This window comes from Lygodium microphyllum, chromosome 24 (genome assembly GCF_053477565.2).
Source record: "Lygodium microphyllum isolate KBCC chromosome 24, Lygodium_microphyllum_v1.1.10, whole genome shotgun sequence".
Lineage (NCBI taxonomy): Eukaryota > Viridiplantae > Streptophyta > Polypodiopsida > Schizaeales > Lygodiaceae > Lygodium > Lygodium microphyllum.
The window spans coordinates 104346682-104363288 of NC_141158.1; the positions used below are offsets into that span (position 1 = coordinate 104346682).

The window sequence follows — 16607 nt, forward strand, 5'->3', positions numbered from 1 at the left end:
GCAAGTGGAAAAATATGTTTGTGAGTTTTCTAAAGGAATCGAGGATTTTTGCATTAAATCCACTGTCTCTAGCATGTCTCAACTCATAGAGATTGTGCTATAGTAGATGCTTTGCTGCTTGGGAAGGATTTGAGCTTCCTAGAGAGTGGGGAGGAGAAGCAGAATAAAAAGTTGTTCAAGGTTGAGAAAAGGGGCAGATCTGAAAATCGTCCTGAAAAGAGGCGAAAACAACAAAGAAAGGGCTCGAAACATTGGCACGGCGTAGAGAATTGATGGCTGCAAATAAATGTTTCATTTGTGAATAGAAGGGTCACATTGCAAGGGATTGTCCCAATAGGCAACAATCTGGAAAATCAGAAAACCGAGGAGATTCTAAGGGAAAGAAGCCCAAAACATTAGTGGGATCGGTGTCTAATGTTGTTAATGATCAGCCCAATGATGATGCTATTGAGTTGTGGTGAGCATGGAGAAAAATGAGCGATTACTATACATTGATATTTTTTAGTAATGGTGCACGAGTCAACTTCATCTTTGTTGACATGGTAGCCCGTCTAGGCATCAAAGAGGATGAGATGGGATCCATGGGGGAAGTTGCAAAGCCCATCACACTGCTAATTGGAAAGCTTGTGGACAGTGAAGAGTTCTTCATTGCTTCACTTGAGGGTTGTGATGTGTTGGTTGATATGCCATGGTGTCATTGTATGCATGTAATGATTGATTCATATGCAAAAGAGATCACCCTTCAGCATAAGGTAAAGACGCTTACACTTGATACAAAGTTTAAAGGGGAATTGGTCCTTGTATGTGCAACTGCCATTTCTAAAGTAATGAAATATCATCTTTCTGCGTACTTAGTTTTTATTGAGGATAAGGATGAGAGTGAGAATATTGGGAATATGTCTAAGTTAGAGAAGGATCGCATATCATTTTTGAAAATGTATGTTAATTGCTTCTCTCAGTCACTTCTAAGGCAACTATCACCTAAATGGCTTGAAGATCATGGCATAGATCTTTTTTGGAAGTAGCTCACCTAATAAGCCACTGTAATATTTCAGCACAATAAAAGTTAGTTGGTTAGTTCGAAAGTTAGTTAGTTAATTAATAAGTTAGTAAGGTTACTAACTAAAGACTAACTAAGGTAAGAACTAACTAACATTAATAACTAATAATTTTTATTTAATTAAAAATATTTTATTTAGAAAAATCAAGAGTCGTAAATCTGATATTTTTCTCGGATTGACAAGGACCGTAGCCACCCTTCACGTAAATTACAACGTGAACGAGACTTATGAGTTATATTAATCATTAGGTTAATGTGTATAGTTTGGATGGTCCAAAAATATTAGATTTTGGGCAAAACTAGTATATTTTAGATATTGTAGATGTTATCCAAAAAAAAAGATATGGAGATTTCTAGAATTGGATGTCATTTAAAAGAAAAGACAAGTGATGTTTTAGTTAGTTTGGATATTTTATAAAAAGGAAAAAATAAAGAGAGGATTTGCGAAATCGCGCACACCGCGATCGCAGTCCACAGACAGAAAACAACACTTCGAACAGAGAAAAGAAGGAGTGAACTAAGAGCTTTCTAATCAAGTGTCTTGGAGTTTTACCCTCCTTTTGGAACCAATGGAACCATCAGATTTATGATCTGAGCATCAGATCATTAATCTTTCCAAGATCCCCCTCCACAAAGAGCTCCACTTTTCAGCCACAAGCCCTCTTCTCTAATTCACTATAAATATGAGTTATGGGAGAGGCATAAGGAGGCATAAGGAGACCCCGAAAGGCTGCAAGAGAGAGGGAGAGAGAGAGTATACCCCTCCAAGAGATTGTGAGAGAGAGAGAGAGAGAGAGAGAGAGAGAGAGAGAAGAGTTACCCTGAGAGGCTGCACAATTTCCCTCTATCTCGATCCTTGATTTAACCATCTTCTCTTTCACTCTCCCATCTCGAATCTATTCCACCTTCTTGATCTCTTAAGTCTACTTGTGGACGATGGCCTCCAAGCGAAGAATGTTGCGTGCGGATGACAATCCTACAACCAGCAACAGAGCTTCGGGCGAAGGCATCACTATCAATCCAATTGCGGTACCGGTTGTAAGTAATGTATTTTCAAATTGATAGATGCTTGTTTTAATGCTCGCAAGAGATGCATTAGGCTCCGTATCTTGTGGTACTAGAATAGGTCATTGAAAAGGATAAATCGCATCTCAAATATTCAAAGATGAAGTTTGTGAAGTGCTTGTATCAAAGGGAGTTAAATTGCACCTAGTTGCTATGTGATGAATCCATGCATAGCATAAGCAACATATGGGACACTAAAGTATTGAGCATCGATGAGTCTTTGATTAATCTTTACCGATGATAATATTGTTTAAAGTTCGCAAATGCATATACACAGTACATACATGGGAGAGATTATGTAAACTTTACATCGATGACATGCGACTCCTTGCCTTAGGAGAAAGGAAGATAAAGCCAATAAAAAATGTTGCATAGTAGGAAAATGCTAAAAGATAATTGTCACTTAGAGAAGAGGCATAACTGCTCTTGCTTGATTGATTAATTTGCATTGGAATGATAGGACTTACGTCATGTATAGTATTGGAACCTTTAGCATATGCCTTAGGCTAAAGGAGGGAATATTAAGTAAATTCTACTCTTTGGCCCCAAGGGGGAGAGTGAATATACGATGGAATTATTGTCGCGTCTATTATTGTATTGTTTGGGAAAAATACAATTAGTTTTGTTGGTTGAGTGAACAACACCCTAAATGTTTTTCTTTCAATCAAGGGATCGTTGCATTGTGATTTGGATAAATATTCCAAGGCTTGTGTTGATGGCAAATGCATAGCAGGGGTCTGTAATGACAAGTTGCCATGGGAATAAAGGAATGTTTTTCTAGAATGTGATTTAGGACTGATTGCTTTGTTTGTGCTTGATTCTTAAAGGATTTAATTAAGGAAGGATATATTGTATGGGTGGATCACCTCCATGATTGCACCGCGGATTAACCCGAGAGAGTGCTTGATTCTTAAAGGATTTAATTAAGGAAGGATATATTGTACGGGTGGATCACCTCCATGATTGCACCGCGGATTAACCCGAGAGGGCACTGCTCGATGCATGGGCCGAAGGTCGAGTGGTGAAAAGGCCAACCATGGGAATGATGTTTCGCTCCTAGACAGCTTGCGGGTCAGTTGGACACCCCTTGCTAGGTCTAGAATGGAGTTAAAGACCTACGTGGCTCCGAACATCTGGGCATGTTGGAAGATCCTTTTCTAGATAAAGGATTGAGTTTGTGGTGCCATGCGAATTGGACTACTTACTTCTGCAGGGCAGAAGGGATACTTTTGTTGGATAGAAGCGATACATAATTTCTCCTGTATGGGCGGGAGACAAAGATTAACTCGAGTTAATGAACTTGTTTGAATCTTGTTTATCATTAGATTGCTTTGCTCTGTTTTTGTGTCTGTGATATAAGTTATGCGAACGAATCCTATTACCTAAAAGGCTTAATTAATGAAGCTGAAAGTGTCACACATAAATGTGGTAGGACCTAATTAGAAAACTAAAGCTATTAAGAGAAGCGGGTGGGCGGAACCCCTGACGGGTCTGTCCTATGGCAGGGTGGTCCCAGAAAACTGGGAGGCTTCTCACAAGATTTTATCGTCGTTCGACCTTTAGGTATTGTTAGGTTAGAACCTGATTCATGCCGTTTTAGGGCACCAGAATGAGACTATACCCTATGGGCAGAGAGGTTGAGTAGCGCATCCCTCTCGTTTCCCATTCTCTTTGAACCAAGTGCGGCATGGGTGTGCTTCGGATTAGGTATCTTTGCGTAAAGTAGGATGTCCAGATCCGATGCTAGAATGTTGTTAGGAGACCTTGGCCACTAGGAGCCCAAATTTCAGGTCGATCCTAGTGGGTTCGGCCGTAAACGTTCTGTTGCGAGACGGATTCGGGAAACCCTAGGCAACAAAACCCGAAATATTCCATGGGAGTGCCGGGCAGCGACACTTAGATTCGTTTCTTGATAGACCGCTAAATGCGTGCCTAGACAGCCAATAGGTGGGCACCTTATAGCCACCCTATAGAGTTGAAGCTGCCCAGTTAGAGGAGATTATGTGTCAGGTAAATGAGCTGTTAGAAAAAGGGCTGATTTAGCCCAGCTCATTTCTTTTTTCTTCTCCAATGCTTTTGGTGCAAATTAAGAATGGTTTATGGCGTATGTTCATTGATTATTGTGCTCTGAATAAGATCATGATAAAGAATCCGTTTCTGATCCTTCGGATTGATGATGTTATAGATAGATTGCAAGGGGCAACCATATTCAGCCGTATAGATTTCAAAAGTGGGTATCATCAGATATACATTAGACCGGAGGATGTGCCTAAGACAGCTTTCAGGACATCTTTTGGATTGTATGAGTTTCTCGTTATGCCTTTTGGACTTACGAATGCTCTTGCAACTTTCAATTGGGTGATGGGTTGTATCTTTAGGCCACATAGAGGATTTGTGGGCACTTTCTTTGATGACATGATCGTAGTTGCCAAGGGTTTTTAAAACAGGAGGTATAAAATGGGTTTCATAGGTTTCATATTAGTTTTCTAAAATTTTAAAAACCGATTTCATTTGAGGTATAAAAAAGTATAAAAGTTTTATATACATATATTGTATGACTCGTGACATAGAAAACATAGATTGACGTTATTCATTATTCTATACAATGCAAATGGACATTCAATATAGCATCAATATTTATATCATCATGGTCCATTATCCATGCCCAACACCAACTTTCGTTGTAAAAGGAGCCATCAATATATGCAATAATCATGGATAACAACTTAAGACAAAACTTTGGCAATCAATTGACAATGCCAATATCCATGTCAACATGTTAAGTAAATCCATGATAAATGATGATTACAAAAGTCCCAAGACATTTAGGATATGGCTTTTGTGAAAGTTTAAAATAGATGTTTGATATGTTTATGAAACATCTAGGTATGAAACGAGTTTCCTAACCTTGTGAAATGGGTTTCTTGGCAACTATGGACATGATTGCCTATTCAAAGATCAATGACAAAAAAAGTGAATTCTTTTTGCATGAGATTCCTTACTTGGGGCATATTATATTGGTTGATGGTATTCACATGGACCCTACAAAGATTGAGGCAATACGATCATGGCCACCTTTAAGAAATGTACATGAGATGCGTTGCTTCTTGGGTTTATGTTCTTACTACAAGAAGTATGGATATAGGTTTGCTGAAATTGCATCTCCATTGCATGCTTTGCAGAAGAAGAATGTGCCATTTAAATGGGCAGCAATGGAAATTTCAGCATTTGAAAAGTTGAAGGAAAAGATGACTTCGGATCCTATGCTTGTGTTGCTGGATCGGATTAGTCGTTGACTTGCTTCCTTGCCATTGACTTCATAGCAACCTTGGAGATCTTTTGTACCACATGACTGTAAGGTTTGCTAAAATTGCATCTCCATTGCATGCTTTGCAGAAGAAGAATGTGCCATTTAAATGGGCAGCAATGGAAATTTTAGCCTTTGAAAAGTTGAAGGAAAAGATGACTTCGGATCCTATGCTTGTGTTGCTGGATCGGATTAGTCGTTGACTTGCTTCCTTGCCATTGACTTCATAGCAGCCTTGGAGATCTTTTGTACCACGACTGTACTTGGTTTTAGTTGAGAGGGGATCCATGTCTTTTACTCCTCGTCGCATTGTACATATGTCATTTTGCAGCTCCTAAGCTCATTTGGGCTCTTATTTCTCCACATGTCAATGAGAGGGGGTGTAGAGAGTCAATGTCCACATCCATACTTAAGCACCTCAATAGGCATGCAAGAGTTGATCTCCAAAATTTACCACATGTTATCAGTTAGATTTGACCCTTTTCTGGTCCTCTCATAGCTCATTCATCTTTTCTCTTAGTTGCAGGTTCCCAGTCCTTTCATTAGTGCCTAGTTATAGGCTTATCTCTGGATGGCTGTATCACAACTTTTTCTGCCTTCTGATCCGCAGATTTGCATGCCTCTGATCTATTTTCCACCTCAACCATATGGACTCCATGATCTTGGTAAGGTGACTGCTGGTCTAATTTTCAACTTTGTCCATAGTAGCAGGTTGTTTCTCAAGTTTCTTCCCTCTTTCACCCATTAAGCTAGCTGACTGCAATGGTTCTTTTTAGCTCACTGGTGACTGTGTTAAGTTATGGACCTGAGGAAGGTCACATTTTACTTACTAACACTCATGCTCTGAACTGGTGCTTTGGATTTCTGCAATGTTTGTATAGATTCACTTATTATGTTCTTGAACTGTAGGCACAAACTTGGGGTCCATCAAACCTTGAAGACCTTATAAAAGCAATGTGTGCTTTTGTGCCATCAGACTGGGTGCGTTATACCCATTGTTTTGGTCCTAAGGATGATGATATTGAAAGTGTGTTTTCTGAATCCTCACCTCTGATCTTACTAGTGAATGATGAACTGGTCAAAATATCTGCTGTAATACTGCACCCAAGATCTATGCAGAAGGAAAATAGTTCGAGAAGTGCAAGTGGGGTGTCTGTAGATGTTACTTCCCCAATATTGCAGGATAGAGAGGGAAGGGAGGTGCTTGGATCTAGCATGTCAGTGGTCTACATTTGTGAACTTTCAAGAGTAGCAGGAAGATTTGATCCAGCGAAGGCTTTAGCAAAAGGATTGAAGCCTGGACCTAAATATGGGAAACTCCAACGGGGTGAATCAGTGTTGTCTGATGATGGTATGACAGAGGTAGCTATCTGGGGACATTTAATCTTTCTCACAGTTTTAAAATTCTAAGTTTTCTGTTTCATGTATCTTTTTGTAAACATGTACCATGCTGTTTTGCTTTCTTACAGGTTCATCCAGAGGATGTATTGGGGCCATCACATCCAGGTCCTATCATGATGCTTATTGATTGTCCCTCTTCCTCACATGTTCAAGCATTGCTCTCTTCAAGAAGCCTCCAGTCATATTTTTCAGGATCAGGAAAGGTTGTCAATTGCATGGTACATATTACCCCAGCACACATTACAAGAAGCAAAGACTATCAAGATTGGATGGGAAATTTCAAAGATGCCCAACATTTACTGACAAGGCGGTGAGTGAGAGTTAACATAGTGACATCATGCCAGCAGGTTTTGTATCAAAAGATGACACTGAGTCTTTGAAATGTATATTGCAGTAATGCCTTTCAAGAGGTATTATGTCACAACTGACAATGTTCTTGTGGAGGAAGGAGTTTGGAATCCCTTTTATTAAATCTACTGTGTGGTTATCATGTCACAACTGATAACCCTTTTCTATGCAGGAAGGAGTTCGGAATGCCTATTCTTGAATCTAGTGCACAGTTACTAGTACAGTTGAATCTTACATGCCCCCAGCTCTTCCCTGCTGACTGGTATAGCTCCCAAAATTCTCACATAATCAACGACTGGAAGGTTGGATTCAAATTCTTACCATATTTTTTCTGAATATTATGTTACTTGCACAGTTTTTTGGCAATAGTCACTATTGCAATTGCTATGTAAGTTCACCCATCATGGTCACTGGAATTCTGTTCCATGGCGTAAGAAATTTGGGAACACATTCCTTAACCATCACTGTTCCCCTTCCCACTCCACAAACATGCGTAGTGTGATGAAGCTATCTTAGGGTGTATATGGGTGAAATTCTAAATTTAGATCACTTCTTAATCATATGTATAGTTGCAGGAGTTTTGGGAATGGGGAAATTGAAATGTGTTTCAGAGTTGCGAAACAGAGTTTCAGCCATCATTCGAAATGGCGAAACGAGAAAACCGAAAAACATAAATATAAATACAGGTATAAAGTGTGTAAGAGAGTTGTGTGAGTGTAGTTGTTGTACACAAGCATGCTAGCATATGCAATAAAAGTAGAATTTTAAGACTTCAAATGAAAACTGAAACTACAACACCTTGCCTGTTGGCCAAAAACAGATGGGTAAAGTTCACACACACACACACACACACACCACCCCCCCCAAGAAAAAGAAAGAAACAAAACAAAATGTTTTCAACAAACTCAAAATAGAAGAAGTAAAAAAATAGAGGTGAAAAAAAAACAGCGATCTCGAAATGTGTTTTTAGTTCCGAAATATTTCGGCCATTTCAAGGGTGTAGTTGTCAATTACGGAAGGTACGATATGGTATGGTACAATAAAATATGGTATTAAATGGTACCTTAGGATTTTATAAGGTTCGGTATGGTATTAGTAAGAAACAAGAATCTGACTTAATTTTTAAAAATTATAAATGATAGAACACATGTTTAAAGTTAAAATAGTATGAGATGTAAGTCAAAACTCGTATATGCTAGGCCCTAGCAGTCACATGTGCAACATGCACTACAACTTATAAGTTATATCCTACATGGATAGATCATAGGAGCGGATACAAAAATGAGAGAGGCCTAGAATGAGGCATCATCATCATCATCATCATCAGAGTGCTCATCAAGAGAGTTTGAAGATGAATCCTCGAGATTGGATGCTGAGACACTCTGATACTCATCCCAACTAATGAGGTTAATATCATCATCAAATGATGACTTCCTAAGCAGTGGCTATTTAGGCAAGGGGGGATGTCATCATGAGGCATGGGATTGGACTCCACCTCACATATGTTTGCAAATCACTCGAACCACCCCTCGTGGATGTCGAAGGGAGCTAAATGACCAAGCCCTTGTTGCTATCTACTCGAACTACTCGCCCACGAGCACGCTGATTGCGAGTGTCACAAGTGTCAATTGCCGTTAGGTATCTATAGAGTTGCACAAAGATAAACTCCTCCTTATCAACCTTCTAATGCGCACTTGCAAGAATGTCGCCCGTCAAATTGAAGGTATCAATATTCACCTACACAACACACATAAAAATCATAAATACTAGATTATAAAGCATGAAGTTGAAAATAACGAGTTGAAACTTGACTTCTCATTTATGGCTAAGTGTTTACATGCTTTTGACTTTCCATACTAAGCATGGCCCTCATCATGTGTAAGTTAGTGTAGGCAATAGACTAGCCGCTCTAACTGTCGTATGCTAAGTCGATTGCAAATCTTCATGTGTACGTGAAAATAGGGACACCATTCTTTCTCATATGCACTTGAAGAGCAATCCTACGCAAGAACTCTCATGGTGAAGGGTTGAAGAGTCCCCAGTTCGTAGGGAAAATTTTGCCACCAGAAGAGAGGCTTCACAAGTGAATCTCTCCTCCAACAAGTGGAAGAAGCAAATGCCACATGCCCTCTCAGATTTATATAGCACCCAAGCTCTTCTAGCACTACATTGTGGTTATCCATGGGTACTGCACGAGTCAAGTATGCAAGCTGGTTTGATCAAATCTCTCTATTATCCTTAATGGTTGGTAGCTTGTAGGCTACTGCATTTATTACAGCAGTGCTGTAATTACAGTTTTCAGCATTCTTTATAAGAGAAAATATTTGGATTTGATAGTTTGTTACTTGCAGTTAGTGGCAACTCTCTATTTTGATTATCCCTGGACTGGCTCAAAAGAAGCAGGTTTAACCTTTGAAAACCAAGAGTGTAAAGCTTGAAGGCATTGATTAGGATACTTGGGATGAGTTGGATGAGTAATGTAAATTCACTTTTATTTTGTCATTGTCAAAACAAGTTTATTTCACTGTTGTGGCATTTGAGGATAATGTTTGCCAGTTATAGAAGAATATATGCAATCTTTATGACAAGCAAAGTCTTGCTTCACAAATGTATTGGTTGAAACAACTCATGGACCTTTACATTAAGGAAGGAACTAGTATGTCTACACATTTGAATGCATTTCATTCAATTTTCGACCAATTGACTTTGCAAGGCATTGGGTTTAAGGATAATCTCTCTCCCTTGTTCTTGCTTGTGACACTTTCTGAGCCATGGGACACTTTCTGTACTGCCATATGTGCTAGAGATGGTGTGAAACTCCAAGATGTTGAGATTGCCTTATTCACAGAGGAGATAAATAGGAAGAATGTGAATGCAGCCCGTAATTCTTATGCATTGACTAGTAGGGGAAGACAGGATGGTAACAGTGGTAATGGCTGATGTGGTAGAGACTCATAAAGGTCTCAATCTCGTGGGCGGTCTCACAGTAAGTCCCATGGTCATAAGGCCTCTCTTACATGTCATTATTGTGGGAAGCAGGGTCATATTCGTCCGCACTGCCATAAGACGAGCGATAATTATCGTAAAGAGAAAGGCAAGGGCAAAGTGCAAGAAAAGTTTGATGATCATAGCATTGTCCCTAGTAAATCCAACGTAAAGATTGAGGAGATAAATATAGTGCAGCTTGAGTCCGATGATGAGTACATCTTGGCAACTTTTTCTCTTGATGCTAGTCAGTTGGTTGATGCTTTCTCCACTTTTTCTCAGTGTTGGTTGCTTGATTTGGGGGCTCCTTTCCATGTTACTTTGTATAGGGATTAGTTTCATTCCTATCATAGTATGACAGATTCTATTAGATTGGAAAATGACGTAGCATTGGATATCATTGTTATTGGGAATGTACAACTGGAGCTTGCTTTAGGCTGTTCTTTTGTTTTGCATGATATAAGCCTATTGTTTGTTGGATAGTTGGATGATGCCGACTATTATGTATCTTTTGGTGATTCCATGTGGAAGATTACCCGTGGGAATCTTATCTTTACTCCAAGTGCCAAGGTTGGTAGCCTCAATCCCTTGCTTGTATTTGGGTCTATAGACCATGTTCTGGGTGTGGCTGACATACCGCATATAGCTTTATGGCGTCATCGCCTTGAATATATATCCTTAAATGGAATGAAAATGCTTACTCTTTTATAGTATCTTCGATCTCTTGATTACAAATGTTTTGATTCTTGTGACCATTGTCTTTATGGTAGACAAACATGCAATTCTCATAAGAAGTTTGGCATTACGTGTATGGGTGAGCCTCTGGCTCTTGTTCATTCTGATGTATGTGGCCACATGCCCTGTTAGTCACTAGGTGGTGCGAAGTTTTTGGCTTGCTCTTGTTAAGAATCAGTTTGGGTATAGGCCAAAATACCTAAGGTCTAACAATGGGGATGAATATGTATCTGAGGCATTTGAGGAGTTTTGTGATGAGAGGGGTATTAAGTGTCAGTTGACCCTCCACCCCCTCATATCCCAACCCAGAATAGGATACTTAGCCATGGAGGCTTATCATAACACTTTTGAGCCGAGTCAGTTACTATTGCCGTACATTTGACCAATAGAACCTCATGCACTGCTATTGGTTGTTAGGTTATAGAGGAAGTATGGGTTAGCAAACCTTCCTCTTATGTATATCTTAGTCTTTGAATGTGAGGCTTTCTGCCATGTACCCAAGGACAAACACAGTAAGCTGGATCCTAAGTCAGTGAAGTGCAACTTTCTTGGTTATGGGAATGTGGGTGAGATGGGCTATTACCTATGGGATCCACAGGCTTGGAAAGTCATTCACAGCCATGATATTGTGTTTCATGAGGAGAAGATGCCAGCAACTTGAGTAGGTGGTTGAGATCAGTAGGGTGTTCTTTCAAGAGGAGCCTCCTATTACTATATTACCAGCTAGACAACCTCTAGTTGATGCTCCAGTGGCCCATGACCATGATCTTAGATAGGATGTATAGGCCCCACAGATTGCTTAGCGATGGTCTACTAGAGATAGACGTCAGTCGGTGGATTAGTTTGCGCCCTCCATGGACTATGTTATAATGATAAATTCTGGTGACCCTCTTACTTATGAGGAGACTATGCACAGAGGTGGTAGTTACTCTTGGGAGAGGGCCATATAGTCGGAGTTTGATTCATTGTAAAAAAACCATAAATGAGATTTGGTTGCTTTGGCCAGTGGGAAACATGCATTGCCATACAAGTGGGTATAGAAGTTGAAGAGTATCCTTGGATGCCCCAAGCAAGTGTATAAGACCAGATTGGTTACTAAGGGTTTCAAGTAAGGGCATGATGTTGACTTCAATGAATCCTTCTCCTCTTTAGTCAAGATGACTACCCTACATTCGATTTGGACCATGGTTGCGTAGCTAGATTTAGACCTTTATTAGATAGATGTAAAAACAACCTTTCTGCATGGGGACTTGTATGAGGATATCTATATATAGCAATCTAAGGGCTTTACAGAAAAGGGCAAGAAACACCTAGTGTGCAAGTTGAGAAAGAGTCTTCTGGCCTTAAGCAAGCACTTAGGGAATGGTACCATAAGTTTGATGCTTTTATGCACTCACACAGGGATATACTCGTAGTGATATGAATCCGTGTTTATACACAAAGAAGGCTTGTGATGGTTTCATAGCAAGTGTACATACAAAAGGTGCTTGAGTAATTTCATATGCAGGATAATAAGCCTATTGGCTATCCTTTACTTTCCCATGTGAAGATCAGTTGTGCTAATTGTCCCTAGTCAGATGAGCAGAAGGCTAAGATGGCCAAGATTCCTTATGCATCCATAGTGGGTAGTTTGATATATGCTATGATAGCCACTCACCCTAATACTGAATTTGCAATGGGAGTTGTGGCACACTATATGGCTACACCTAGCTGGCGACATTGGGGTGCCATGAAGGATATCATGAGGTACCTAAAAGGCATTGCAGATATATACATTTGCTATGACGGCCAGGATATTGCAGTCATGGTTTACACTAACTCCGACTATATAGAACATGCAAATAGAATGAGGTTCACTTTTGGGTATGTTTTCACTTTTGCTGGAGGGGGTGTTTCTTGGATCTCTAGGGCACAGAAATGCACGGCCTTATCCACTACTGAGACCGAGTATGTTGTAGCCACTCAGGCTTGCAAGAAAACCCTATGGTTAGGCTATCTGGTGGTAGACCTTGATATTCCTGTTACTCTTACATTGCATTTAGATTCTACGAGTACTATTCAGTTTGCTAAGAATCTAGTCTTCCGTGCAAAGGCAAAGCACATTGAGATGCACTATCACTTCATTAGGGGGGTGGTAGAGGACAAGTCTATTGAGCTTGTCAAGATCTTGACTGATGAGAAATCTACTTACTAAAGGTCTCTTAGTAGAACATTGTACCTTCCTTAGGAAGATGATGGGCATAGGATGAGATGACGTATTTTCTCATCATGTTGTACTTCATGTATATTTGTACTTTGCCACTTTTTTTCTTGTTCTCTCATTACTAGAGGCACATTCGTCTTTAAGTGGGAGGTTGTTGAGGGTAAAGATGCTTGTGTCTATGTTGCCTTGTATTTACTTCACACACCGTGAGTGCACACCTGTACACTACAGGTAACAAACACCCATCATTGTTACTTTATTCTTTATTCTTTCGGTGACTATTGAATAAGGGAAGGCCGGTTATACATTGTGATTGCTGGAGCTCTCACATCTTCTCTCTCTCTCTCTCTCTCTCGCTCTCTTGCTCCATCCTCCATAGCTCGCATGTCTCTTGCTTCTGCTTGCTTGTGCTTCCACTCACGCTTCTCCCTTCACAACTATTTAGGTGGGTTTGGATATACTACTCTCTTCTCTCTCAAGAGGGTCTCCCTATGGCATTGGAGCTCAAGCAATAACAATGCTAGGCAATCCAGTCCTTGTAGTCCATGACTCTAGTTAATGGCCCCGAACTCGCTTAAAATAGGTAGTGGTATCTCCCTCTGATCTCTAGTAGGTAGTGCAGCAGCATATGTAATGCTTCTTTGACTTTACCTCTATTCTACATAACTAGGAGAACCGATCCTCTAGCATGATACCCTCATACCACCCTATGTTTGTTTGTAGCTGATGTCGTGTAGTACAAATCTTATCAATGGAACACCAAAGGCTAGGTGAGAGGTGTTTTCTTGCGTATGATGGGTGTGTGACAATTTTATCTCTAAAGTGCTATGTTTGTTATGACAAAGAGCACGAGGATCGAGACATGCAATGCTTTCTCACAACACAGAGAGAGAGAGAGAGAGAGAGAGAGAGAGAGAGAGAGAGAGAGAGAGAGAGAGAGAGAGAGAGAGAGAGAGAGAGAGAGAGAGAGAGAGAGAGAGAGAGAGAGAGAGAGAGAGAGAGAGAGAGAGAGAGAGAGAGAGAGAGAGAGAGAGAGAGAGAGAGTCAAGAGAGAGAGAGAGAGAGGAGAGATGGGTTCGATCGCGATGGATCGTCGGCTGCCTGAGCCCCCGTCGCCTGAGCCCCCATTGTCTGCCTGAGCCCCCGTGCCTGAGCCCCTGAGCCCCCGTCGCCTGGGCTCCCGTCGTCTGTCTGAGCCCCCGTCGTCTGCGCCCCCGTCGCCTGAGCCCCCGTCGTCTGCTCGCGTTACGCCAGTCGCCGTCGGCCTCTGCTCGTCTGCGTCCACAGGTACGCGTCTTCGCCTGGATACCTCTGCGCGTGCCCGTGAGCTCGACAGAGCTCGACAGAGAGGAGTCGAGAGAGCGAGCGAGTACAGCCCCTTCGTTAGTTGTCCCGTTAGCCGTGTGCTCTACGTCTGCTGCCCGCGGGTGCCTGCCCTCTGCATCTTGCTGTGCCGCGACAGAGAAAGGGAGCCCTAACCTGGCAGCACGTGACTGCAACCCTGCACAATTCCGAGATCTGATCTGCTCCTGTACACAGAGAGAGAGAGAGAGAGAGAGAGAGAGAGAGAGAGAGAGAGAGAGAGAGAGAGAGAGAGAGAGAGAGAGAGAGAGAGAGAGAGAGAGAGAGAGAGTGAGGGAGCGAGCGAAAGCGAGAAGACAGCAGTATGGCTGGCCTGGATATGGATTTTCTCGACCGGACGGTGGCAGCCCTTGGCCTTGATTCCGATACAGAGGAGCCGGAGGATATGGTGCCATGCACGGAGGAGCCGCCTCCGGGTTCTGAACTGCCGCCTGCAGGCAAACGCTCCAAGCATACTTCAGATGAGCCAATGGGTCCTCAGGACCGTTCCTATACGCAGGTTGCCTCTGAACCTGCGGATTCGCAGTAAATTGACTGGGAACATCTGCTGGACTTTGCCAATACTCTGCTTGGCGATTATGTCCAGCATAATAATGAAACTTTCTCTGCTGCGGCTGCGGATGATGTGCTGGAAGCCATGGTGGACCCAAAATCAGTCTTGCGGTCCTTCTCGGTGTTTTATGACCGTGCAGTTATACTTTTTTTCACCAGCAGGATCCTAGTGCTCTCACATATTCGCCAATGGATGCACCATTTATTGCAAGGGGAGTGTGTTGAGGAGATCTTCCTTGGACCTCGCGGCTTTTATGAGGTACTGTTGAAATCGGAATCGCATCGAGCTGAGCTCCTGTCCAAGTTGCCACTATTCTTTGATCGTTGCTTGGTCCATGTGGTACCATGGCGCCCTATGGCTGACTTCCAGCGTCTGCTTCAACGAGAATGCCCGGTGTGGGTGGAAGTGGAAAATTGTCCAGCGGTATACTGGCCATTGTTGAAGGACGCGATGGCGGTTGTGGGCACAGTGCTGGTTCCCCCGAGCCTCAGGGCTATGAACCGAAACCGTTTATGCATGCTATGGGATACGGCCAGGAAAAGGCCTGCGTGGCTTCGCCTCAATTGTTCTGGCATGCATCCTTTGCATTTTCGCCTGAAATGGGGCAATTTTGCCGGACACTGCTTTTCATGTGGTAAATTAGGGCATTTTGTGGCCGAATGCCTGGAACAGCAACCGTCTTCTGAGGAGGCGCAGGTTGTGCAGCCCAAGGATGACATGGTGCTTGATGCCCCGACACAGGAGACCCTTCAGCCACCTACTGTCATGGATAAAGGCAAACAACAGGTCCGGGGTTTGGATTCTCCTAACACTGACTGGATTGAGGCACGACAAAAAAAAGGTAAAAAGTTGGATGCAGGCCTGGCAGATCTTGGGCCTAATGCTTCCCCGGATTCCGTGCGCACGTACACGCGCAGGAAAGACATGGTCACCTCACAGTAGGCTGCGCGTACTATGGCCCCGTTTGCCCCCCGTCATCCGTCTTCAAGGAAAGTCTATTCAGAGGGCCCCAAGGGCCCACCTGCTAAGCTGGCATTTGATGCAAAAGGTAATGTGATTACACCTTGGGATAGGCGTTATCCCCGCCCTACTCCCAAGGCAGTGGATTTTCCTTCTACCTCTAAAGCAGGTCGCCCGAATTCGTTTGCAGTATTGGCTGATTTTCTGGATGAGGGTGTCCTGGATGCCCTCGCGGAAAAGGTGCAATCGAGGCAACAGGCGCCTCGTTCCTGACTTCCTTTTTTGAAAATATATGAAGATTGCCACGTGGAATGTGCGAGGCATTTGCTCTCGCCATAAGCAACATACCATGTGGTCTGTCTTGCATGAGAACCAGTGGGATGTATTGTGTGCAGTGGAGCATAAAAGTCACGGTGAGGCAGGAAAAGTTGTGGATTGCCATGGATTCCGTCTGTTTTATGCAGGGACACCTGCTAAGCACTATTCGGGCGTGCTGATGATTGTCCATGAGAAATACTAGCCTGTTCTTGTTAAAAATGATGCGCAGGGCCGCTTTCTGGTAATCGAAGTCTTATTTGAAGGAGAGATTTTATGGTTGCTGGGACTCTATGCTCCGAATGATCCCGCA

The 16607-nt window shown here is 42.2% G+C and overlaps 1 protein-coding gene across 2 annotated transcripts in view; it reads left to right on the forward strand.

Moving 5' to 3' along the window:
- The window catches only part of LOC148015467 (tRNase Z TRZ3, mitochondrial-like), a 159712-nt gene that overhangs the window by 91397 nt on the left and 51708 nt on the right, over window positions 1–16607 (forward strand). For both annotated transcript variants that reach the window (XM_087665597.1, XM_087665596.1), the window contains 3 exons: window positions 6342–6794; window positions 6902–7143; window positions 7354–7483. In XM_087665597.1, the coding sequence (XP_087521723.1) occupies window positions 6342–6794; window positions 6902–7143; window positions 7354–7483 (825 nt within the window). The remainder of the gene's footprint in view (window positions 1–6341; window positions 6795–6901; window positions 7144–7353; window positions 7484–16607) is intronic.